The sequence below is a fragment of the Anabrus simplex genome, chromosome 1 (genome assembly GCF_040414725.1).
Source record: "Anabrus simplex isolate iqAnaSimp1 chromosome 1, ASM4041472v1, whole genome shotgun sequence".
NCBI classification, from domain to species: domain Eukaryota; kingdom Metazoa; phylum Arthropoda; class Insecta; order Orthoptera; family Tettigoniidae; genus Anabrus; species Anabrus simplex.
In genome coordinates, this window is record NC_090265.1 from 1,615,090,679 (window position 1) to 1,615,118,661 (window position 27,983).

At 39.0% G+C, this 27,983-nt stretch overlaps 1 protein-coding gene across 1 annotated transcript in view; it reads left to right on the forward strand.

Moving 5' to 3' along the window:
* Positions 1–27,983, forward strand: part of Rab3-GEF (Rab3 GDP-GTP exchange factor) — a 517,470-nt gene that overhangs the window by 377,442 nt on the left and 112,045 nt on the right. Inside the window, exons 33-34 of the mRNA XM_068226364.1 lie at positions 15,012–15,141; positions 27,224–27,440. Of these exons, the coding sequence (XP_068082465.1) occupies positions 15,012–15,141; positions 27,224–27,440 (347 nt within the window). The remainder of the gene's footprint in view (positions 1–15,011; positions 15,142–27,223; positions 27,441–27,983) is intronic.

Genomic DNA, 27,983 nt, shown 5'->3' on the forward strand with positions numbered 1-27,983 from the left:
ACAGACAAAACTAATATTATATATATATATATATATATATATAGATGTTGTGATTTTGGAGATGTTCATGGTTCTTAAGAGTTTCTGCTTCATTGACATAGCATAGATTTGGTCTAGCAAGAGTATTAGCAAATACAACACAAACAGGTGTATTTTTATATGTTTCAATATCCCTGTTAATCTTTTATTCGTTACTGTTTGTATATTTTACTATTTGGTATATAAATGTCCAGCTCCCTCTGATAAGACAGATTATATATCCCAGATAATTAAATTCATTAACCCTCTCTAAAATTTTGTTTTCTAAACATATTTTACTTTGCACAGGATCCTTTCCTTTGAAGGCCATTATTTTGTTTTGTTTTTCAGCTGATATATTGATGTTGCATTTTGAAGAGACTTTCTGCAGATTGAACACAGACCTTTGCAGGTAATCTTCCAATGTTGCTAACAATGCATTAGCAAAGAATATGGCATTTAGCTGTCGGAGTTTTCTGTTAATTTGTATGGAACTGTGTCCTGTCTCTCTCTCCATTCTATTAGGGCATTCATTTGTTTTTTTGGACAATCCACCAAGTGAGTTGGCCGTGTGGTTAGGATTGCGCAGCCGTGAGCTTGCATTTGGGAGATAGTGGGTTCGAACTCTACTGTCGGTAGGATGGTTTTCTGCGGTTTACGATTTTCACACCAGGCAAATGCTGAGGCTGTACCTTAATTAAGGCCATGGCCACTTCCTTCCCACTCCTAGCACTTTCCTATCCCACCATCACCATAAGACCCATCTGTGTCAGTGCGACATAAAGCAAATTTAAAAATAAAATTTAAAAGATAATCACATGCCTCTGTTAATTGGTTTCCATTCTGTCTGTTATCTATGATTTGTTAAGGGACATTGTCCATGGCTAAAGTCCGGCTCCTTGGCTAAATGGTCAGCATTGATGTTGTCGGTTCAGAGGGTCCCAGGTTTGATTCCCGGCCAGACCAGGGATTTTAATCATGTCTGGATAATTCTTCTGATTTAGGGACTGATGTTTATGTTTGCCCCAATACACTCCTCTTCATATGCACATAACACACTACAAACCGCCACAGCAACTCCAATAGTGAATACATTCTTCCACTTAGGGTTGGCTTCAGGAAGGGCATCCAGCTATAAAATAGGGAAAAATCCACATATGCAACACAGATTGCACCCTCAACCCTGCCAGGGTGTGGGAAAAGTAGTAGAAGAAGAACTCATACCTAAAATTTTAAGCATTATATTTTTGTCAACTTGGTCAAAGGCTTTCTTGAAATCAATAATTGCTGTGTGAGTTTCTGTGTTAACTTTTCTGTGTTTTTCTGTTAATATTTTCATAGTGAAAGGACAAGTCAGAGAAATGATGGGCAATCTGAGAGGGGTCTCAAGATTTCTTGAGACTAGTGCAAGCACCTCTTTCTCACGAGAAATGTCGAGAGATCTTGAGAGCATTGTTCCCTGCATTGTGCGGTGAGAAGCATATCATAGACTTACAGGTAGATGGAGTCGAATATTGTTTGTGTCGAGTATCTGAATAGCCAACCATGGGTCTTCTGCATTCCATAAATACCTGTCAACAAGCAACTAGTCCGTTCATTTCTTTCATTTCTACCGAGGTCTGTTATGATGCAGTATAACTTAATTAAGTCTCCCAACAAACTGCTCCACCGGACCCAATGATATTAGCCCTATATTCCTCAAAAATAATTCTGCATCTCTATGTACACCATTATCTACAGTTTTAAATCTGCGTATGGCTACCGATACATTCCCTGACAGCTGGAAACAAGCTGATATCATGCCTATTTTTAAACCTGGCAACAAACTGATATCTCATCATATTGCCCAATATCTATCATCCCAATACTATCCTCTGTCCTTGAAAGAATAATCCACCGCCGACTCCTCTTTTTCACACAGCCGTACCTATCTGAAGAACAACACGGATTCACTCCCGAAAAATCATGCCTCACTAACCTCACAGTTCTCAACCAACACATCATTTCAGCAATAGAAAACAAATCTCCGTTATATGTAATCTATATAGATCTGTCCAAAGCATTTGACTCATTGGATCATGCACTTCTTCTTCATAAGCCCGCTACCAGATTTAATATACATGGCCCTGTATTGTCATTGATAAAAAGTTTCCTCTCTAGTAGAAAAGAAAGAGTGGTACTCCCTGAATCTGCCTCATCATGGTTATCTGTGTTATCAGGGCAGTATTCTGGGAACCCTACTCTTTGTTTTCTATATCTATGACATAATTCTCTGCATCCAAAGTAGTCAGTGTTCCCTCCTCTTGTACACCGATGACCTGAAAATCCTAAGAGAAGTGTCTACGCCTGATGACTGTGATGAATTACAGACTGTTCTCAATTCATATGGTGACTAGTTTAAGAAATGGAATCTTTCTCCCAATTTTAAGAAGTTCAATACAGTCTCTTTTTCATTGCTAAAGCAAGGAATGAACACTGTTATTCCATCCAGGGAAATACATTGCAATCAGTTTCTCAGGTAAGAGACCTAGGTGTTATAATAGACTGTAAACTAACCTTCTCTGCTCATATTCAGTCTATAAAATCCCATGCTATGCATACCCTAGGCATTCTTTACAGGTTCACTGAAATTAATGATATTAACGCCTTAAAATTATACTTTGTCTCGTATGTTCTCCCTATTATTGACTTTTGTTCCCCTATTTGGACCTCATCTGCTATCACAAACATCTCTCAACTAAATATTATTTTTAACTTTTTCACTTTCGTTGTTAAGACTTACAGTCCTGCTTTTAAGAACAAAACTAAATCTGACATTTTGAACTACCTGGGTATACTTGACCTGAGAAGCCATTTACAATTCTCCGATCTAAGTTACCTCCATAAAATAATCAATGGCTACACCGGCATACTTCACTATACACATTCCTCCCCACCCAACACGCAACCGGCGCACTCTTCATGTGTCCCGTCTGCGCCTAACCTTACAACAATGCTCTTATCTTCCACCGTCTCCCTACTCTTGGTAACTCATGACCCGATATTGACATACGCTCACCTTTCGCATCCTTCAAACAATAAAATATTCCTTTGAAGTCCTCTCCAGGTTTCCATTTTCTTCTGTCCATCCAACCCTTGGCCTTTCTCTTCCTAATTTCTGTAACCAACACTTGCCACTTATTGGTGTCAATGTTGTTACATTGTTATTGTTAATAATTGTTAATTTATTGTGGATGCTTAATACTGTTGTGTATAACTTTCTTATCTTTTATATTTATTTAAAGATTATTATTATTAGTGTAAAATGGCCCTCCATAGGCTGTATCTATTAATAATAATCACATAAAAAGACAACTGGATAAAGAATTAGGAGAATATCAAGCAGGGTTCAGAACTGCAAGGTCTTGTTCTGAACAGATACAAAAGCTGAAGACCATCCTTCAATATAGCAAAAAAAGATGCTGACAATGGGTAGCTATCTTTGTTGACTTTCAGAGGGCATATGACTCCGTGGATAGTCACACTCTTCAACACATTAAGAGAACTGGGACTAAACGAAAAAATTAATAGGTTGGTGCAAGCCACCTTGCACAACACCACTTCCAAAATTAGGTTTTGAGGTCAGTTATCAGAGAACTTCACAGTCAAAACAGGGGTGAGGCAAAGTGATGGTATCTCATGCATATTATTTAACTGTGTCTTAGAAAAGATCATAAGAGAATGGACCAGGTCATTACCTGAAAACACTGTATTGAGGATGGGGTTTAAAGCAGACAACTTGAGGATTTCATGCCTGGCCTTTGCTGATGACCTTACTTTATTAGCAAACGACATGCATGAGGCCAATATGCAGCTTCAAACACTGCACTCTATATCAGCTGAAGTGGGTCTCTTGATCAACACTGGAAAGACTGAGTTCATCGCCAACATCAAAGATGCCCCTACAACAATGGGAGTCAGTGATACAAAGCATATCAAGAGAGCTAGAAATGTGAAGTACCTCGGAGAGTGGATATCAGAGGACCTAAGGTGAAACAATGGCTCTTGAACAAAGGAAAATCAAATTGGACAAGGCCTACCATGCCTGCAGAAAACTGTATGCCTCAAAGCATTTATCAAAGAATGTAAAACTGAGACACTATAATGCAGTAGTCAGGCCATCAGTCCTCTATGCAGCAGAATGCCGATCTCTAAATAAAAAGATCCCACTGAGAACCCTGGAAGTGCAAGAACGGAAATTACTGAGAAGATTAATAGGGCCAAGGATCCTACCAGATGGAAGGCGATGGTACAAACCCAACAATGAGCTCTACCAGCGTCAAGAAAACCTCATGGATGCCATCAGAAGAAAATGTCTGACTTTCTATGGACACCTACACAGAATGGATCCTCATGGATTATCTCACAAGATCTTCAAGGTTGCTAACAAAGGCAAAGCTACTGGATTCCCCTGGACCAAGCAAGTTGACAAAGATCTTGCAGAGCTTAATATTAATCAAGCCGACATAACTGACAGGAATGCATACCGTTTAATGGTCAAAACTAAACCTTTCCTAACATCACTTACATCAGCTAGCCACAAAGGAGCCGGGAATTGGTCAGGGGAGTGCAGGAAAGAATTCAGCGAGAAAACAAAGGAATACTGGGCCAACAGGAAGGCTCAAGAGGCTGCTAAGAATACAATCCAGTACGTTAAAAGGGGCAGATGACGACAAAAACACAGCTAGAACACAAGCACTATGGTCCACAGATGGCCTAAATGCAAAAATAAGGAAATAAAGAAATGCATTCTGGCATTGTATGCAGAGGTAAGTACATGAATCAGTAGCCTAAGTACAAAAACTGACAGCTACTGTAAAAGTTCATCATTGTCGCTCATAATTTATCAGACTCCACATTTAGTATATATTTGACCAGTGCTTGTGTTTATGGACATTATGTGAAGAAGGAAATAATTCCTTATAAAGTTATAGAGTATTTGCATCTTAATTACTTACTTCGGTATACGACGGTGCAATGTGTAATTGTGTCTAATCGTATGCAACAACTTTACCGATGATGTCCGAAACATAACTTAAGTCGTGAACGTGGGATTATTTTGAAGAGATGCCACATAGCACAGTCCGCTGTGTTGTTTGTTCAAAAGAAGTAAAATACGTCAGCAGAAATACTTCTGGGATGATCTGGCAGTTAAAACAGATATCACTGATGGGAAATCATCACAGATATGTTTTCACTTTCGTTAATGGTATTAAAGACCTTGTAGTTGAACATGCAGTACTTTTCCAGGCTTTTGACAAAATTTATCACCACAAAAATTCCATATGAGAACGCTGATGCTATTTGCTTTACATCACACTGACACACCGTCTTATGGCAACGATGGGATAGGAAAGGCCTAGAAATGGGAAGGAAGCAGCCGTGGCCTTCACTAACGTACAGCCCCAGCATTTGCCTGGTGTGAAAATGGGAAACCATGGAAAACCATCTTCAGGGCTGCTGACAGTGGGGTTCAAACCCACTATCTCCTGGCTGCAAGCTCACAGCATCACGCCCCTAACCACACAGTAGAACGCTGATGATATACTATCAAGCTTACACTCATAGTTACTAGGACGTTGCACAGATCACAGCTCAGGAGAATTAATCTCGAGATTCTCGCAAGAGTCTCGAATGTGAGTATTGCCCATCGCTAAGTCAGAGTATGAAATGATGAAATACATTCCTATGTTTCCACGTGCATATATCTGTCAGTGATGAAACAGCTGGTGAGAAATATCCAAAAAGCTTGAATGTGTCTCCACATATGTGGTGTCTCAATAAAAAATGTGTACCAAAAGAAGCAAACATAGGCTGAAGTATCTTTTAAATGTTGTTCTAAAATATATTATTAAATCTTTCTGCATTAAAGGTCCATGTCTGTAGTATAACGGTGAAATACCATAGATGAGCAAGTGAGAAAAAGCCATATGGCAATCTGAATTTTGTGACCTCTCTTACGTCACACAGAAGTTGGTCATTCAATTGACATCCTTAATTACAACATTTTGTAACACCAGATACATTTCACACTGCCACTGTTATCTGATATAAAAATGTATTTTAGGAATTTTCGCTGTCAAAAATGTTATATAAGATTCTATAATTTAATGTAAAGTACAGGACTGTTAGAGGAGGAAAGTAAAAGTGGGAACTATAGTAGAACCTCTGTTAATGAAAACAAAGGGAGGAGAGGGGGGATTTTTGATAATCAGAATTTCAGATAAAAATTGAAATATCATTTTTAAAGGATAAGAAAGCAAATGAAGACATTGGGGTACAAAGTGTTTTATGTTCTCGAAACCTGAACTACTCACCTGTATTTACAATAAAGCAATATTCGATAGTGCATGTACTATACACTGAGTGGCCAAAAGTCATAGGAAGGGGTGTCCCATTAGAAAGTGTGTTGGGTACAACCCCTGAGCAGTGCAGCTATCTGCAGCATAGCTGAGCAGTCTGTCACAGACACCAGTATCGAGAAGATGGTAACATGTTGCAAGTTAACTGACTTTGAATGTGTGATCATCATCGGCGCATGGCGCATGGGTCATAGCATTGCGGAGATTACACACAAATTCGGGTTTCTGAGGTCAACAGTGCTAAGGGTAGATCTTCAGTATCACAGAGTTACCACCTGTGTAAACCGCCACACGGGATGACCACAGGTGTTTAACGAACGGACGTTACGTTGCCTCCGCAGAACCACACTGGGCGCTCGACGTGCTACTGGAGTCAAACCAAATAATAGTCATTGTGTGTTGTGTAGCCAGTAGCATTGTGCTCAAATCCAGCAGTCTACACGTAGCTGCTGTATGAGGTGACTGGACTTGGAGATGTGAAAGTAAGGGCAGTCACATGCAGTGGACAGCTAACAGCAACAGCTCAACAGTATTTAACAGCAGGATGATACTCATAACAGCGAATATTCACACAGGTTCAATTACACTCACTATAGCTGCTTTAATCACTGACTCTCAGCGGTCCTCAATTGAAAGTACACAAACACACAGTACTCTCAGGTAGTACACAGTCTTCTATTCCAAATGCAGTCTCCAGCTCAGCTACTCACTGGACACTCCGGCACCACAACAACAACAACAATTCCTCGTTCAGACCTCGGTGGGACACTACTGACAGCCCACACCTCTGTTGCCCTAAGCCCAGATAGTGAACCTCAACACACTGAGTCTCACACTGAATCCACCACGTAGTCCAATACTAACCCCGAGTCCAACACTGACTCCGAGTCCAGCACCATTTGACTGTCTGCGGCCAGCTTTCCTTTTGATAGCTCAGGTGATGTGCAATTTGCAATGTGGCCAGAGATGGAATATTCTCGGTGCATCTCCAAGAAACTTACAGGTAAGCTAGCCGACTTAAACAATGCACGGAAATACCAGCCATGCCTTCCAGGCCAGCTGGGAACTGCCTGGTCGGCTGACTCACAAGTCTCTTCCAAGAAGTACCAATAGGGTCTACCACAGGGCTGGCATGTGACATTCCTCCCCTTCGAGAGCTAATCGTCCCGGTCAGTTATCTTCTCAGGTGTTCCTCAGTATGGCACCCGTTGGCCCAGACCAGGGATGGCGAACCTTTTCCAACAAGTGTGTCATTTTAAGTCTGGTTTATTATTCTCAACTGTTGACTGTGCCACTCATTATTTTCCTTAGAATAGCTACAACCTACAACACTCCACCCCCCCCCCCCCCTGGAAATTCCTTCCGAAATTCCCAATTATGTTTCTTATTTATTTATTTATTTATTTATTTATTTATTTATTTATTTATTTATTTATTTATTTATTTATTTATTTATATGTCGGTCGTCATTTCCCATTATCCAGTTGTAGCCGGGTAGGGGCAAATATGGTTCCTCTCCACTTTCTTCAGTCTTTCCACCACTGCTTCTCCAACAGTGTATTCCAGTCCAGGTTTGTAGAGGGGGGTTGAAATACCCAATATAACCCAGGGCCAACAGCTAGCCCAATTCCTGGGGGCTGTAAAATACTGGGGCACCCTCTCTCAAGTGGTCATAAACATGGAGGGCCCTTGCCTTGGGTTATGGGTTAAGTCCTCAACGGCACCTATGGTGGAGAAAATGAACTTCGGTACGGTGGGGGCGGCGGAAGGAGCAAACCCGTAGCGTCTTTACTCCAGAGGATCGGCTACGAAAGGCGTCCTTCTCCATGTTGGGGCGACCTAATTTTGAACCTGACAGTAGGTTTAAAATCCCTTTGGGTATGGCGAGCCCATCATAACAATAGCCTACATGGATAAAGCAGATATGGTGCCTCAGAAAAGGTTTATTAAATATATACCTTGTAAATACATTTGATTTCAAATGCTGCAAAAAATACATTCAATTCATGATTTAATATTATTACCGGGCGACTTGGCTGCACGGTTAATAGCACGCAGCTGTGAGCTTGCATCCGGGAGATATTGGGTTCGAGCCCAACTGTCGGCAGCCCTTTAGATGGTTTTTTCGTGGTTTCCAATTTTCACACCAGGCAAATGCTGGCGCTGTATCTCAATTAAGGCCACCGCAGTTTCCTTCCCACTTGTAAGCCTTTCCTATCCCATCATCACCATAGGTCCTATATCTGCATTGGTGTGATGTAAAACAAATTGTAAAAAGATAAATATTATTAGATATAAAAATCAAAAACACTAATATTGCCAATGGACTTCACTTCCTTCATTAGCTCCATTATCTTTCCATGTTGTTGTAGTTCATATGCTCAAAAATTGAGCTAATTTCTACCTCATCACATTTCCGCAAGGAAATCAGAGGAAACAGCTATCCTTGCTTGTAAGGTCACAGCCATGCTTTCATCGAAACATGCTGCATACATCTGGGAGTTATCCAAATTAGCATTCAATTGCTCCAAAACTTCTTCACTCATTCTTATTATTCTATCCTTGACAGCAGTTCAGCTGTCTGGTATTCCTTTCGTTCTGTTAATTATTTGTTGTTTGTTAGGGAAGTTTATTTTAAGTACTCACCATTAGAAAGTGGTTTTGCATGCATGCTGTACTAGGCAGTATGACAGATGAAAACAGCCGTACTGATATTATTCCTTGGCTGGAATGATGATAGACAAGAACTAGGTTGTTTTGTGTAATGTTCGATATTTTGTGACATGAACTCTGTTCTTTTTTCATTTGGCATGGAACAAACATTTGAATGATTAGCCTCAAAATGGAACTTTACATTAAATGTGAGGGATGCAATTGTTTTTGAGTACAGGCAACACATCTTTCTATCAGTCTGAATTCCCTTGTCCACTGATCTTGAAAAACCCAGTCACTATCTTTGTTAAGTTTCTGTTCTTTTCAGCACCAAAAACATGTCTGTATACAAACCAACAGAAAACGACACTGTTATCTCACTTAACTTTCAGACCTATCAGTGTAGCAGTGTTGCCATATTGCACATCCAGATAGAACTAGTATTTAGATTTTCAATATTTAATTTTTACACGTGAAACACTATAAGGTTTGTATTGTCTGTGGTACAAGACATATGTTAAAACATTTTTGTGTTCATGTGGCATGCAAACAAAATCTTGTTCCCGTGTCACCTAGTGACATGCGTGGCATAGGTTTGCCATCCCTGGTCTAGATGTACCACTTTTATCTTGCATCTTGGCCTGCATCGTACTCGGTAGCTGACATCATTTAGTCCCCTCAGAATGTGGTGTCTTTTCACATTCTCTGGAACCATATGGGGTTATGTAGCCATCGTAGGTTGTTCTCATGATTTCCAATGATGTTAACTCATTGGTCATACCACCCCATCACTTGGTCGCTTTCTGTTCTCGTACTCTTATGGATGGCAGAGTTTATGACCTTTGGATCTTTATAAGATCCAGGGAGTGCCTATCAGTCGGGGCAGGATGGTCCTCAGGTTGGCTGAACCCTAAGTGGACCAGAAGGCACAGCTTTCTTTCACACAGCATCCTCTCTGGAATAGATCCCATGGCCTCATGCACTGTGGACAGGTAAGCCAGGGGGACCAGGGGAAGATCACAATCTCTATCCTTCTGTGTCTTCATCAAGGCATCATGGCTCAAGTTTCCTTCGAACTCCATGGTCGTCATTTGGCAGGGAACTTTGTGCTAGGCCTCCCTCCAGGAACTGAACTTGCAGTCTTCTGGACAAGGTCTTCGGGACAGAGTGACGAACTGCAGAACATGCTCTATCTTGTGGAGAGTCTCATCAACCTTCCTGTGTCCGTCACCCATCTTCTTCTGGCCGTCCTCTGTCTTCTTCTGGTCTCTTCCATCTTCTTCTGGCAGTCTTCTGTCTTCTCCTGGGGATCTCCAGTCTTCTTTTGGCTGTCTTCCAGCATCTTCTAGCCATCTTGTGGCTCTTTCTGCTGGCCCTGACCTCTGTCTTCTTCGGGTCGTCTTCAGTTTTCTTCTGGTCATCTTCCGTCTTCTTCTGACCTTTTATTTCCTTTATCATCCTCTCACGGCTTTCTGCTATTCTCTTCTGGCTTTCTTTCATCTTCTTATAGCCTTCCTCCAGCTTCTCCATTGTTATTTTCTGTCCTTCTTCCATCTCTTTTCGATATTCCTCCATGTTCTCCATCTTCTTCATCATCATATCGAAGAGCACATTTAGCTTATCCTCCATTTTTGTGTGGCTTCTGGTCTCAACTGGTATGCAGTAATTAACGCAAGATTAAAAAAAAAAAAGGTTTATATGTATTTGTATTCACTATACACCGATGTTCTGGAATGCTCCCGGCGGTGGTTGAAACCTGCTATATCTGGTTTGCTGATTCACGCTGATTATAATGATGTGTCACACATGGGGTCTATTCAAACTTCTGACACCAGTTTGTTACAAAGAAAACAGCGCCTGTTTTGTTACTCTAATTTACTTCAGGATGACCCAATAAATGTGTACACACATTGTATACATGCACAACTCTAATCAGCCATGAATGGCCACACTCACTAATTGCTGTCTATTTAGAAGTCTCTCTTCTTTCAGCATATCAGATGGTCTGGCCCATTAATATTACCAGGGGACGACTATAATCCTTACCTTCACTTCTCCATGTTCATACATCATTTGCTTGTAGACTGCTGGATTTCAACATTGTGCTACTGGCTACATAACACACAATGACCATTCCTTGGTTTGACTCCAGAGACAATGCAATAATCCACATAGTCACATGTGGTGAACAACTAAACAGCAACAGCTCAACAGTATTCAACAGCAGAATGATACTCGTAACATCAAGTATTAACACAGATCCAATTACATTCACTATAGCTACTTCAATCCCTGACTTACGGTGGTCCTCAGTTGACAGGAGTACACAAACACACAGTACTCTCAGGTAGTATGCAGCCTTCCGTTCCATGTGCCATCTCCAGTCCAGCTACTCACTGGACACTCTAGTACAACAACAATGGCTCCTTGTTCAGACCTCAGTGGGACACTAGTGACAGCCAACACCTCTGTCGCCCTCAGCCCAGCCACTGAACCCCAACACACTGAGTCTCACACTGACTCTGCTACGGAGTCCAGTACTGACCCCAAGTCCAACACTGACTCAACACCAACTGACTGTTCGCAGCTAGCCTCCCTTTTTTTATAGCTCGGGCGATGTGCACCAGAATATTTATGATGTGGTCAGAGATGGAATATTCTCATTGCATTTTCAAGAAACTCGCAGGTGAGCCAGCCGACGGGAACAATACATGGAAATGCCAGTCTGCCCTCCAGGCCAGCTGGGAGCGCACAGATTGGCTGACTCACTAGTCTCTTCCAAGAAGTACTGAAAGGGTCTACCACAGGGCTGGCACATAACAGAACAATAGGAACAGTAGGTGTGTTGAAGTAGGTGATGGTTTCTAGACTGGTTTGAAATGGAGAGGAGTGCAGCAGAGATGTTCATTGTCTTCTGCTCTGTTCATCCTTATGATGGAAGTCATAATGATGTCACTTGAAAGAAAGGGACATGGTAATCTACAAACCTTCACATTTACAGCTAGCATTGCCACCTGAGTGAATTAGAAGAGGAATTGGAAGAGAGACTGCAAAGTTGGAATTTTGAGTTCAAGAGCTACAGCCTGAATATAACCAAGACAAAGATAGTTATGATGGAAATACAGAAGGAAGTAGGTGAACCAGTTGCTATGCACAATGAAGCGAAGATGGACAGTATCCCAGATTTGAAGTACGGTACATTGGCACCATTAGCTCAAAAGATAATCTGGCAAAACATGAGGTGAACATCCAAATCAAGATGATGTGATTCTACCATCAAGAAAGGTGATTGCTATTGGATGAACAAACACTTCTGAAAACATAGATAACAGTCTACAAGTCTTATTATTCAGTACCTCTGAAAACAAAGATGACACTCCACAAGTCTTGTTATACAAGTTCCTCTGAAAACAAAGAAGACATTCTACAAACCTTGTTGTGCACTGATTCTTACATACAGCCTTGGAACCACCACACTGATCAATACGAATAATTCTAAACTCAAGGCAGCTGAAATGAAAGTCATTCACACCATGATACAGAAGATCAGGAAGGAGGAGATTCTCTCTGAAACAAGATCCATGAATCAAGACTGAAGTGATTTGGACATATGAGGCGTCTAGTATCAAAACCGGCCAAGTCACTCAAGGCATATTTTTCAATATGGATGAAAAACCTGTAGAGACAAAGCAGTGATGGTCAGAAAAGATTTTTTTTCACAGCTATATCCCTAATGGTTTAATATTTAAGTTCCGCTGTTTTGAGAAATCTAACTCATAATTAACCCATCGTTTTTGTTAATTTAAATTTTGACTTGGCCGTTTTTGTTGCAATTTTGTACAATTTCAGTCTGGTTTTGTAAAACTGTATTCTTTTTAAATTCCAAACACTTGTGAAAAAAGGCAATTAAATGAAAATAAATTGACATTTTAATTACTTTTATTTATTGCAATTAAAAAAAGCATTTCAGCATAAATGAGATAATAATAATAATAAACGAAGAAGAACATCATAAAGCTGAGGAGAATACAAAATAGGATTTCTCTCATGAAAGTTTATAGTTTACTTAGATCTTGAACACAGTAAAATAAAATGATTGTCAATAGTAGTCACTTATGTTAATAGAATCATTATTAAGATAGGTACTGTTCAAACATACTAAGTAATATTGTTGTTGAGAGTCTTCAATTTGCTCTCATTTATAATACATTATCTGGCATTTCTCGTGGACTATTGATGCAGACTTCAGAGACAGTGTATGACCAACGATAGCTGTTTCACTTGCTCATATCACAGTTTTATAAAACTGCAGTGCTGGAAGATTTCTGACGCTATATTATTATTATTATTATTATTATTATTATTATTATTATTATTATTATTATTATTATTATTATTATTATTATTATTATTATTATTATTATTGTTACTATGGTTTTTAATGTGAGTTAGAACACACACTCACACAAACATGCATAGTTAGATCATCTTATTTTCTTCTCAAATGTGCTCACTTGTATTCTTTTTTAAACTCGAAAAATGAAACATAGAAACCCATATTTTAGGTTTGACAGTTCTGCGAGGCTAATTTCTGAAAAGACATCAACCTAAAATCAACCTAACTGCTTCAAGAATCGAACGAGAAACTTCGATAATCTGTAGTAAAATAAAATGAAATATTCTTACTGCTCTCGTTATCGTTGTTGTGATTTCCACTGTGACGTATCTCTTGTTCTCTTTCTGGGGGTTTCATTTATTGATGTTTTCATTATGTGGCAAAAGGTATGAAAGTAAATTTTTCAGTTCACCACTCGGAACAATATCCATGTTACAGCACACAATAATGACAAAATACGAGCACACCAGAAATAGGATTGCTTTGGCACCAATGTCGGTAAGAAGCCCGTGAATATGTAAATCAGTGTTGCATACGAACAAAAGACAAAAAATATTATGACTTCAAAGAATATACGTTACAAGGAACGATTTTGCCTACTGATATTATCACATAGTTGCTTAGTGTAACAACACAAGGTTCCAGACAATAATGCTGCATCATAAAGATTGTCGCTCGTTCCTTGACTTGGCCGGTTTTTAATTCACTGGCTGCATGACTTGGCTGATTCTGTTGCACGACCAAGAATTCAGTGCTCTATAACATGAAGACGACGATTTTAAAGCATATTCTTGTTTCACCTGATAGTGCTATACTTCTACTTCAAATTGATAACTGTAACTCATTTTTGTAAATTTTGTGACTTGGCCGGTTTTGATACTAGACGCCTCATATGTAGAAAGATGTTCCTGTTCTGGAAATCATTTGTGAGGTATGGTTGGACAACACGGAATTGAAAGTATACTCTAATGAAGTAATTTACTTTCCATTTTAAAAGTTTCCAAAATCAGTCTAATTATCATTGTCATTTGTTTTTACATTTCACTAACTACTTTAATGACTTTTGGAGATGCCAAAATGCTAGAATTTTGTCCCACAGAAATTCTTTTACGTACCTATAAATCTACTGATGTAAGGCTGATGTATTTGAGCACCTTCAAATACTACGTTAAGCTGGGATCTAACTCACCAACCAAAGTCAGTCTAATTCTGTGAATATTTTACCAGCTAGTTGTTTTGTTAACATTACTGTATGAGGATCATTATACTACTTGTCAGATCATACTTGTATCTCCAGTGTTTGATCTTATGGCATAAGGTATGTCTTACTGGTTTGGTTCAGAGGGATAATTGTCTTCATTCTGATCAAAGTGGTCATGCTCTTATTTTGATCCATGAATTTATAATCTCATTGTTTTGCCCTTTAAAACACCATATCCATATGATCTTCTTCTCTGTATTGTTTCGCTATAAGATGGTAGCTGGGTCATTAACAGGAGTATTCTTTATCTGTGTGTAATCATAAGGCATTTGTTTTCTTTCAGGGCTTATTGGGAAAGAGCGTTCTACTTTATGGGACCAAATGCAATTTTGGGAAGATGCTTTCCTTGATGCTGTGTCACAAGAACGAGATATGGTTGGTATGGATCAAGGACCTGGAGAAATGATGGAGAGGTAAGAGTAGAATAGAACAAAGAATACTTGGTAAATTTTTGTATCTTTCTTCTTATGTACTGTACTGTTTAAATATAATTTGCTAGAATAGCTATTCTCATAAAGTATAACAGGCTACATTTCACGACCCAAAGTAAAATAACAGGACAGTTTGATAATATCATAGTTAAATATTTTGGGTAGGTTCACAGCAGATTAATGGCAAAATTACAAGTGGTAAGTATGTAGAGAAGGGTAGTCCTAAAGGTGGTAAAGTACTTAAACAAGAGGAGAGCTCAGGATAGTGTCAAGGAAGAGATTTTAATGCCAGAATTGACAAGGGGGGGAGTGTCTTAATGGATATCATCTAAAGTAAAATTATTTTCAGATGATAATATAATTTATGCTTGGCCAATTATCTTGTTATGGTAATGAGTAGACCATATAACAGCACCTGAGTGCTGAGTGTTGGGCAGCTGTATATAACCTGATCTCCTAAGGTGACCAACAGCTTCAGGCAGATAAGTTTCCTTAGTTGAGGTGATGAACCATCTGTTTCTGAAATGACACTGGAACTCATCAAGCACCGTCTGATCCTAAGTTAGGGGTGGCTGTGAAAGGTGTCTGTACTTAATTTTAGGAGTGGCCTGATCACCTGCTTGTGGTAGCTCTAAATCGCCTTTGGTAGTGGCAACACCATCATATTAACAGCCTAAAATAAAAATGGTACTTTCAAGTAAGCCTCAGAAAATGCTAGGATGTTCCCTGGAAGTGATGCGCAGTTCTTTCGCTGGGCGAACTATGAGAAGTGGGCGTCCAGTAGAGAACATTATGAAGATGTCAATAAAACATGTCCCTGACTTGAAAGTCAGAAGAGGTAATTGATTTCAAAGAGAAGGAAAATATAACTGTGATGGGATTGAGTGAGGTTTAGTGGAAAGGAAAAGGAAAGAGGAATTTGAGGAAGGGATACACTTCCTTGTATAGTGGAGGACATAAGGCAATGACGAGTGGGGATAATAACCAAGATCTTTAATGAGTGCATAGATAAGGTGGACTGCATAAGTTATAGAATAATTGTAACCGCGATTTCGACAATTTACGGTTACCATAAATAATAATAATAATATAGAAATAATATAATACCAATAATAAATAATAATGAGATAGTAAAATAATACCAGTAGTAAATAAGATAATACTAATATGAATAAGGAGGTAGAAATATGACGGAGTGGCAGAGAATTCATATAAACCAAATACAGGGAACAATTACAGGCCTAAAAATGACAACTAAGACAGGATGTGGAACGTGCTGGGAAGCCCTACTGAGGTCCATGGAAACGTATGACGTTATGGGGGAGAAAAGACTTATAAGAAACACCCTCTAGCTCAACTATATTAGAAATGACAAGAAAGTTTTACAAAATACAGTTCCACGACATGGAAACAAGACATACTTAAGTAACTTAACATAAAACTTGATTTAACAATGAAGGTGATGCTACATTAAAGGTATAGTTTAAAGCGAAAGTATTTAATGGATGAAAGAATTAAAAGTACGGCAATTGGAACCTAGGGTAAACTCGGACTCATCAAATTAAACTTTTAAAATTACATTAAGCGAAGAAATAATGAAACACAAAAGGAATTAAACTAAATGAAACGAAACCAGAAAACATTGAGAATAACATTGCAAAGACACTGAAATAACACTTACTTCGGAAAGGCAGGAGCTCCCGAGGGCAGCAGCCCTCGAGCGCGAACGCTCGCTTGGACGGTCGGATGGAAAAGACGCCGAGCTCACGCATCATAATTCGAAACCGGCCACAAGGCCGGAAATGGCCCGATTACAATCAACCAATAAGATCAAACTTATCCTAGATTCCTGGACCTTTTTGCCAATAGGAAATCTCGTGACCATATATGGTAATTTTAACATCGTTAGCAATTGCACAAGTTCTGGAACATTACGATTACAACACCAAAATTTCATCATAGGAAACCACACGTGTGGTACAGGTACAGGATGCTCCAAAATAAATCACCTTACAAATTTTACATCAGATTACATAAAAACTACATTTAAAAAAAAAATCACTTCAAAACACTTTTGCATGTTGCAATGTTCATACAGTTCAATATTTCTTGCGGTTACATAAAATTCCAGTAGAGTCCAGAGTTGCAAAAAATTAAATCCTTCAGACAAATAAAAAAAATTAAAATTTACATTTCCAAACACACTGTAGTTTCAGTTCTCCGTCCCACCAACCGGTGACATTCTCCTCCTCCCAACGTCGAGCCCAGCTCGACAAAAAAAATTACCAAAAATAACAAAATTTAAATGAACTCAAAATGGGAGGCTTAATGGAGATTTGAAGATTCTTTCAACGCCACAAATTGCACCACACCACCTTTTTATTTTCGTTCTCTTCAGGAACGTCCATACAAGCAAAAACAAGTAGAGCGTTGGTATCGCTGTCAAACGAAGTCGCTGACCGTGGCCGTTGCCAACGTCTCCATCCCTATTGCAGTCCAACCATTGCTCACTTACAGCCTCAGCACAGCCCACCCAACTTAGTGAACAGGTCCATAACTGGCGAAGGTAGGTGGCACAGCACAGACTACTGCCACCATTAAACACCTTTCCATTCCACCATCAGACATTAGTGGCCAATAGGTGCGTTGCAGACTCCAAATAGATATTCCAGGTTGAAAAGTCAGTGGCATAGCAGTAACTGGAACATAAACATACGCAGCAGAAATTTGAACTGAAGAACTTAGGCCAGTGGCCTGAACTATCGAAGAACTAACAGTTGAGTTCAGAGGGTGGGATTTTGTGTTTTTTCATTAACAATAACAAGCCTCCTTAGGGAGATTCCCTCTCATGTTTCTGGGAAACCCCAGCCCTCCTGGCAACTGCTATTTCAGAATTTCAAAATTTAGGAAAATAAAAAAAAAACTAAAAGAAAATTTGCCAGAGTTTACCCTAGTGCCAAAACATTATAAAATCCCTAATCATGAATAAACTTCTAAACTTACCCCAACAGACATTACATTAAATTATATCTAATATGATTATAAATAACCCTTCCCATTACAACTAAAGTGACTTAACTAAATTATTAACTACAGAACCCGAAAAATGGTGCGCGCCAATTAATTAAAATTTGCTTACAACTAATTCCTTATAACTACCAAATTAAGTTACCGTGTGCATTCTTAATCACCCAACATTAAGGAACAGAATGAAACAAATAAAAGGAAGATTTAGAATGTTACAAGGGAACTCAAAACTGAGAAATAATTAATTACGTTGGCTTGCAACCACCTTCAATGAATTGAGGATAGTAAGTCACTATTTATTTACCATGTCATGTACTCATGAAATTTTTACATAGATAAACTCACATTACGTATTACGTGTCACACCAGTCAAATGAAGGCGCAATAAAGCCAGGAATACCAAATGAAAATCATATTACTTTATCAACAGGAACTCAAAAATGAAAAACAAAAGCGATGCAAGAGTGCACATGCAGACATCCAACTCACTGATATAAGAAATAAAAAGGTACAAGAACAACCTTCATACCAGAGATTACCAGATAACCGCACAACACACAAGGCTATCAAGCTTATCTGTCCTTCGACATACACACAAACAACATCAAACCACCAAAACAAGTGCAACGATCCCTGAATCAGCATAACCAACGAATGGTAAAAGGCACGGACGACCTCAATACTGACTCTCATCACATGACATACAAACACAGTACACATACACACACATACACACACACAAAAACACCTGTGCGATGACACATCAAGAAGTACCCACAAAATAAAAGGACAGAACATCAGAACGTGACCTCAAGTACCCTTGAACTTATCACACGACAATGAGACTCTTAGGGCCAATATTGTACTCCTAGAAGAGGAACGGCCTCTCAGCACCTTAACCCTAACTCTCAGTACACACACACTTATGCCTACCAAAGGCACAATATAGTGGAGGACATAAGGCAATGACGAGTGGGGATAATAACCAAGATCTTTAATGAGTGCATAGATAAGGTGGACTGCATAAGTTATAGAATAATAAAGATACAGTTAAGGACAGAGAATGGAGTAAAGGGCTTCCATATCCTATATTTCTCCAGCGTCTCCAAGAATTTGTCCATATCTTCTTCTTTGCATCTGGTCTGGGGTGCATACACTTGGCTGAAATGACTGTCATTTTAGACCTCAATGCAATGGTAGGATGTGACTGAAAAGGAATGGAAGATGTAATTGGATCTTTTGGATATGGAAAGAGGAATGAACAGGGAGGGACACTGGTGGATTTTGCGAGAGAAATGGTTAAAGTGTGGGCAAAACATGGTTCAGGAAGAAGAAAAGTAGAAAAAATTACAAAAATGGATGGCAAAACAGAAGGACAAAGGCAGTAATTGATTTTGGTTCTTCTTAATGGAAAGAGTAAATTGTAGATAGTTGTTAGATGTAACAGCTTTGCCAGAAGTTTTGGTGGAGATTGTACAGTAGTGGTAACAAATATGAAAGTAGAAAAAATAGTGAAAATGAAAGAAATAAGGGAGAAAATGTTTAAGTATGGGAATTTAAAGATATGGAAGTAAAAGAAACATTTCAATATCAATTAAAACAAGTCTTACTCAGAGCTGAGGTGGAGAGTGTGGAAGTGGAATGGGACATTGTCAAGAAGGCATTTACAAGCTGTGCAGAGTGCTTGTGGCTGAATAGCTAAGAGAGTAAAAGATAAAGAGACTTCATGATGGAATAAGGAGGTAAAGGAAGCAGTGAAAAATAAGGGGAAAGCATGGCAATTAAGGAGTAGGAATAAGACAGAATAAAGTAGAAGAAAGTTTCAGGAAATGAAAGTAAGATGCAAGAAAGTAGTAAGTGAAGAAAAGCTGGGAAGGATTTACATGTGAGTTGAAGAGGATGTGTATAACAGTAAAAGAATGCTGTATGGATATGTAAGAAGGAAGAGAAAAGAAAGAGTCTCATAAAGCAGATGAAAGGGAAGAAAAAGGGAGATAATATTGCTATCAGAGGAGATAAGGAAAGGGAAGGATTACTTTGATGAACTCCTGAGTGTGAAAAGAGGTATAGATGAGATGATAGAGGTGGAGTGAGAGGAGACAGAATCTGAGAGTGGGATTGGATGAATTGTGTGTTTATACATGGGCCTACAAATGCTGTATAGGCTATTTAGAAGTATTTGGTAAGATAAATTGGGAGCAAATGAGTAATAATACCTATATTTAAAAAGGGGGGCAAGAAGTATGTATAATTATTGAGGAATTAAACTCATATTTCAAGTAGCAAATATATTTGAAAGGGCATTAGAAAAGAGAATGGTGGAAAGAACATTGCTGGAAAGTAATACAATGGAAAGGATTTGGGAAACAAAGGATGGAATACTGTATGTGCAAGCAATGTACACATTTTCTTGCAGCAGTGTCCAGAAACTTGAGGAAAGGACAGTGGTTTTGGAAACTGGACTATGGTCAGGAAGTGTGCTGTCATCACTGATATTCATAATGGTTATGGATGAAATTGTGAAGGAGACAAAGGTAGAATATGGGGACATGGCATTGAGGGTAATGCTTTTTGTAGACGATATTGTGGTGGGGAGGGGGGCAAAGGGAGACAAAGTAAAAGAGCAGCTCAACATAGCGAGTGTGATTATTGAAAATTAGAGAATGAAAATCAGTGTGGAAAAGAAAATGTCCGTGGTGTTGACTAGAGAAGAAAGGGAGGGTAAAAGAATTATAAAAAGAAAACCTCAAAATTGTGGTGTACTTGGGAAGTGAACTGATGCAGAATGCAGGGCTGGACATAGAAATCAGTAAAAGGATCATCATCATCATTACTGGTGGTCTGACTATCGGCAGGTCTTCGCATGAATTCTCCACGCTGTTCTGTCTTCAGCCATTCTCTATGTCTTCCAATAGCTTCTATTTACCTTTACACTGTCCACTAACTGATACCTCATCCTTCCTCTCTTCAGTTTTCCTTGTATCTTCCCTTCCAATGCTTTGGTTATTAAACAGTTTCGTCACAAACAGTGGCCTAACCAATTTTTCTTCCGTCTTTGAATGCATTCCAATATTGTTCTCCTTCCTTCACCCACTCTTTTTAATACTTCCTCATTCCTTTTTTCCTGCCAGCTGATTTTCTCCATCTTCTGCCAGATCCACATTTCAAATGCTTCTAGTCTTCTTTCTTCCTCTTTTCTCAACGTCCAAGTCTCAGCCCCATAAAGTGCCACTGGACGAGTTGGCTGTGTGGTTAGAAGCGCGCAGTTGTGAGCTCGCATCCGGGAGATAGTGGGTTCGAACCCCACTGTCAGCAGCCCTGAAGATGGTTTTCCATAGTTTCCCATTTTCACACCAGGCACATACTGGGGCTGTACCTTAAGGCCATGGCCGCTTCCTTCCCATTCCTCGGCCTTTCCTGTCCCATTGTTGCCATAAGACCTATCTGTGTCGGTGTGGCGTAAAGCAAATAGCATAAAATGCCACACTCCACACAAAGCACTTTGCTAACCTCTTTTTAAGGTCCTTATTTAGAGGCCCACTCATCAGTGTCCTTTGTTTCATAAATGCTTCCTTGGCCATTGCAATTCTAGTCTTCACTTCATCCAAGCAATAAAGATCATTTCTGATTATGCTTCCCAATTATTTGAATTTAGACACTTGTCCGATCTCCTCCCCCGAAAGTATTATTATAGCTGTTGAGTCCTTCTTTGACCCCATGATCATTGCCTTGGTCTTTTTCCTATTAATTTTCATATCTAACTTCTTACAGGATCTGTTCAATTTTTCCAACATAGCATTCATCATTTTCTCAGTTTCTGCTAGAACCGCCATGTCATCTGCAAATCAAATGCATTCAATTCTTTTTCCTCCAACTGCCATACCTTGTTTTCCTTGAAAGCAATTTGCAATTAATTCTTTAAGTATATATTAAACAGCGTTGGTGAAAGACAGCCTCGCCTCACCCCTCTGCCAATTCTGCTCCCTTCTGACAGATCATGTCCTATTCTGATTTGGACAGTTAGGTTTATGTAAAGGTTCTTAATTAGCCTTCTTTCTTTCTAGTCTACTCCATTCTTCTTCAGTATGCCCATCAATTTCTTCCATTGAACTCTATCAAAAGCCTTTTCCAGGACAATAAAAGTCACAAATACCAGTCTTCCTTTTTCAATGTATCTTTCTCCAATAGTTCTTAGTAACCCAATAACATCTCTTGTACCTTTTCCCTTTCTAAATCCATACTGCTCTTCCTTAATCAATTCATCTAATTTGTTATATAACCTTCGATTCAGGACTTTCAATAGTATTTTTTCTACATGGGAAATCAGACTTATGGTCCTGTGATATTCAAACTTACATGCATCCTACTTCTTTGCTATAGGGATCATTACTGCGGTTAGAAAATCTTCAGGCCACGTGCCTCATATATTCTGTTACAAAGTGACGTTAAAATGTGCGTACCCTTATTTCCTAACCCTTTTACAATTTCTATTGGTAGGTCATCAATTCCACATGCTTTTCCTCATCTCATTTCTTTGATGGCAAGTGCAACTTCATCTTCAAGTATAGAGCATCCCTTTTCATCTACAGTCACTTTACTTTCTTCTTCTATTTGGATGTCTAGTGGCCTATCTTCAGTTTCATACAAAGACTCTACATATCCTTTCCATTGTTTTAAAGTCTCATTTGGATCAGAGATTGTTCCATCACTTCCTTCAATTGTTCCTCCTGTCCTACAACTTTTCTTTTTAAATGCCATCCTCTTGGCTTCTTGATACATCTGTTCATATTTCCCTTCTCTTTCCAAATTCTCAATCTCCTGACATTCTCATTTAACCACTTTTCTCTAGCTCTGTCCGTTTCTCTTCTTGACTCATTATTTAGCTTTCTGTACTGCTTTTTGCCTTCTTGTGTTTTAATTTCTTTCCACTTTCTTCTTTCTTCCAATTTCTCCAACAACTCCTTTGTTATACACTCTTTTCTGTTTCTTCGTCCTTCTCTTATGCCAAGTGCTTGTTTTGCAGCCTCTTTCATTCCATCTCTAATTGCTATCTAGTCTTTATTTATGTTTCCTGTATCTAGAGTTTTTCATTATTTTGGTAAAAATCCTCTCCATCTCATCACGGTTTTCTTTTTCCTTAAGCTTTCCTAGATTTAGCCTCTCTCTAACTGCAGTTTAGTGGTTTTCTTTAGCTTTACTTCCACCTCAGCTACCAGTAGGTTGTGATCTGAGTTTATGTCTGCTTGCGGATAACACGTTGCATGTTTCATCCCATTTCTGTATCTCTTTTGTATAATGATATAGTCGATCTGATATCTTTGATCATTCAGTGGAGATGTCCAACTATATCTGCATCTTGTGTGGTGTTCAAATAATGTAGTTCCTATCACTAACTGGTTCTCTTTACAGAAGTCAATTAGGGTCTGTCCTTTATTGATCCTTTCTCCAAGTCCATATTTTCCAACAATTACCTCTTCCTCACCTTCTCCAACTACAGCATTCCAATCCCCCATAATAATAACAACACAAGCACCCTTTTGCTTCTTCTCAAATGTGTCTTCTATCATTTCATAATATTTTTCCACCTCATCTTTGGGGTGTTGACTGGTTGGCATATAGACTTGTATTAGCACCAAATCTTTTCCCTGTCCCTTTAATCTCATCATCATTATTCTGCCATCAATTGCATCTACTTTATTAACTTTCCTTCTGAGGTCATTTTTCAGTAGAAATCCTACTCCATTTGTTCCATTCTTCTTTTCTCCTCAGTACGGTAGTAAAAATGGTAATCATTACTTGTAACTTCTCCACTTCCACCCCAATGCACCTCAGACATAACAAGGATATCCACATGGTTCTTAATCATTTCTTGCTTGGCATTTTCGAGTTTTCCACTTTGCAATAGTGTTTGTACACTCGAGTCTGTTTCCTATCTTACTATTCCTCTTCAAAGCAACAACATGTTGCTTTACTTCCTAGTCAAGAGTTTTTCTCATTCTAGTCCGCTTTACCTCTGGAATCTTTTACAGTGATAATCATTTCATGCACTACTAGGGAAAAATAAATAAATGTGGTAGTTTCCCATTTCTTTCCACATTTAAACTAACATAACAAGAGACATGTATAAAAGTTATTCTCACTAAACATTTCAACTATAAAAAATCTGCACCACAAAAAAAAAAAATTAATAACTATATACACTTCTAGACCTTTCGGATAAAGGATGTACTCCACAAGCAAAAACTGTAAAAATGTGTAAGTTTAAAGTAATAAATATCTTCCTTTATAACTTTATCATTATCTCCATAAAATTTGGTCATTTTTTATACCTTCCGCCAGCTTTGAGTAAAATGTGGATCATATCCTATGCAACACCATGCGAAGCTTGAAGGTTGCCCTTTTTAAAGATGGCTGACTTAGTTAATGACAAAAGTAGTAAACAAACAATGTATACTCTGTGACCTAGGCAACATCAAGGAGAGAGTATAGAGTTTCCGTCTTCATCATGATTTCTATGAGAGCGATGGTAAATTGAACTAAGATGTCGGGCACTTAGGGCAAGATTGTAAACAAATAAATCAAGTACCCTTCTTCTTAGTATTATCTATGGACAATTATAGTCAAAACAAGACGGTTCCCACTTAGGGCACAAAAATTATAACAAAATATGATCCCAATATTGATTAAAAATCCATAGATTCACCAGACAATACTAACACACTATTATAATCCAAAACAATGTCAAAATCACTTCCCTAAAAGTAGAAATGAAGCATAATTATTCCAAAAATGTACATGTTTTGTGCACCAGATCTACACATGAACATATTGCATGGAGTAATGGATAGGGGAAGTAAAAGGATGCAACAGGGAAATGCGTTCTACCAGAGTGTGAGAAACCTGGTATGGAGGAAGAAAGTACCAATGAAGTGTAAAGAGGTGATGTGTAAGATGTACTGCTGCCCAGTACTGACATATGCAGTGGAGACCTAGACACCGAGAAAAAGACAGGAGAATAAAATCCAGGCCAGTGAAAGTGTGATAGGAAAGACAAGAAAGGACAGAGTAAGAAATAAGGACATCAGGAAGAAAATCAGAGTGGAAAAGCTATATGACAAAATGGAGAGGGATAAACTGAGATGTTTGGACAGGTTAAGAGGATGGAAGAGGGAAGGATGCTGAAGTGGAGAGTGGAGACCCAGATAGAAAGAAGGAGGGTGGGCAGGAGGGAGAGCCAGACTAAGGTGGTTGAAAATGATCAAGAATAGTATAATTAGAAGAAACCTGGATTGGAACACAGTTAAGGAGAAACAATAGTGTTTGGGTAGAGGAAGATGGATAGGTGCCATAAACATCCCAAGCCAGCTGGATGAGGGAAATGGATGATGAAATGAAATGTCATATGGCTTTTAGTGCCGGGATATTCCAGAACGGGTTCGGCTTGCCAGGTGCAGGTCTTTCTATTTGATGCCCGTAGGCGACCTGCATGTCATGATGAGGATGAAATGATGATGAAGACAACACACACACACACCAGCCCTCGTGCCATTGGAATTAACCTTTTAAGGTTAAAATCCCCGACCTGGCCGAAATTTGAACCCGGGACCCTCTGAACCGAAGGCCAGTACGCTGACAGTTCATCCAACGAGTCGGACAATGGATGACGATGATGAATATCACTTATGATGTCATAAAAATTAAGGGGTTAGGGGCGTGCAGCTGTAAGTTTGCATCTGGGAGATAGTGGATTTGAATTCCACTGTCGGCAGCCCTGAAGATGGTTTTCTGTGGTTTCCCATTTTCACACCAGGCATATGCTGGGGCTGTACCCTAATTAAGGCCATGGCTGCTTCCTTCCAACTCCTAGCCCTTTCCTATCCTATCGTCGCCATAAGACCTATCTGTATCCGTGCGACGTAAATCCACTGGCAAAAAAATAAAATAAAAATTAAGGTACTGTAGCTATGAAAATTAGAAATGGGATTGCCATAAAATTAGAAAAGAGTCAAACTGTTCATATTTTCATCAGTATAGTAATGGCAAACTCAGAATACCCTATAAACTATGAGGGCTGATCAACAAAGACTGAGACAAATTTTTTACTGTAGCTTCCATGATAGTTTAGTATCTGTAATATACATATTTGAAAAAGCAGGTTTTTATGTATAATGTCCATAGGCAGCAGCACTCTCGTATCTGTAGGTTGGTAGTAATTCTCTATTTTGTAGACGCTATATACATGCATTTCGCATACCGGACAATGGAGGTGACGCGAAAGGAGCAGTGCAGCGTGATAAAATTTTGTTTTCATTTAAACCATACAGCCACTGAAACTTACGAAAAGCTGAAGCATCATTATGATCCTGAAGGAAAACAAGCCAGCAGTGTGGAAATCATCAAAAAAGGCAAAAGTTATTCCATCTGCAGGGAAAGTAATGGTGATCACATTTTTTGACTGGAATGGAATGATTTACCAGCATGCAATTCCCCATCACACTACTGTTACTACACGTCAGTACTGGCTACACTGAGGAAGCACATTGCAAAGAAACGACCAGAGCTTTCTCAGACTGGGTGGTGAATTCATCAAGACAATGCACGGCCTCACGTCGCAAATGAAGCCGTGCAGTTTCTGGCTCGATTCAACATTACCTGTGTACCGCATCTACCTTATAGACCAGATCTTGCAGCCTATGATTTTTTAAATTCCCATCACTAAAGGCAATGCTTAGGGGTATTTGATCTGAGAACTCTGAAGCAGTGCTCAAGAAAAGTGAGGCAGTTCTCAAGGACCTGACAAAGAATGGTCTGCAGCATGTGTTCAAGGACTGGCAGAGACACTATAAAAAGTGCATTGAAGTAGGAGGGGACTATTTTGAGAAGGATCATTTAAACATTGAAATGGAGTAGTAAACATCTGTGAAAAAAAATCAGTCTCAATTTTGGTTGATCAGCCTTTGTATATGCATGAATGCAGCTAGTTGTGTCTCATATGTAGAATTCTTTCTATAATTTTATAAATTGTATGTGTCTATAGGTACAATTCCTTGAGTGATACTGAACGGAAACGTCTGGAGCATGATGAAGATCGTCTCTTATCTACTATGTTATATAACCTAGTGGCAATCATGGTTATGATGAATGTAAATAAAGCAGAACTGAAACGTAAAGTGCGCCGTCTTCTTGGTAAAAGCCATATTGGCTTGGTATATAGTCAGGAAGTAAATCAACTTCTGGATCAGATTAATAACTTGGTAAGTCCTGCACAGAATTCTGTTGATTTATATGCAAAGTTAACATTATATAATAATATACACTGGATACCTCTGAACCAGCTTGCTCTGGACCGGATCCTTGGTTGAATAACAACATTTCTGGTTAATCTACAATATTAAAGTGATTTATGGTGGGTTATTGTGGTCCTTAAAACTAAAATTACTGCTCAGAAAGGTAGCATGTTTCTTTATCAACACATTTTACAAAATCACTATTTACAGTTATTTACCGGTTCACTCATGTTTTAGTTTTCTACTTGACACAGTTTTTACTCACAGATAAAATTGAACAAACAGCCCTATGTGCATCCAACTTCTGCGCTCTAACACAGCTTCCCACAGAGCAATGTTGTTGCAGAACAGTTCACTTCACAACTAAAACCTTCCTGAACTCTGCTTAGCCATCTGACGGATTCTATTCCTTGCCCATCACAGACTTGGAACTGTCTCATAACTGCTTGCTTTCACTCCAGACCGACTCACATCGCTATGCTCTTTATATAGGCTGACAGAAGATTATCG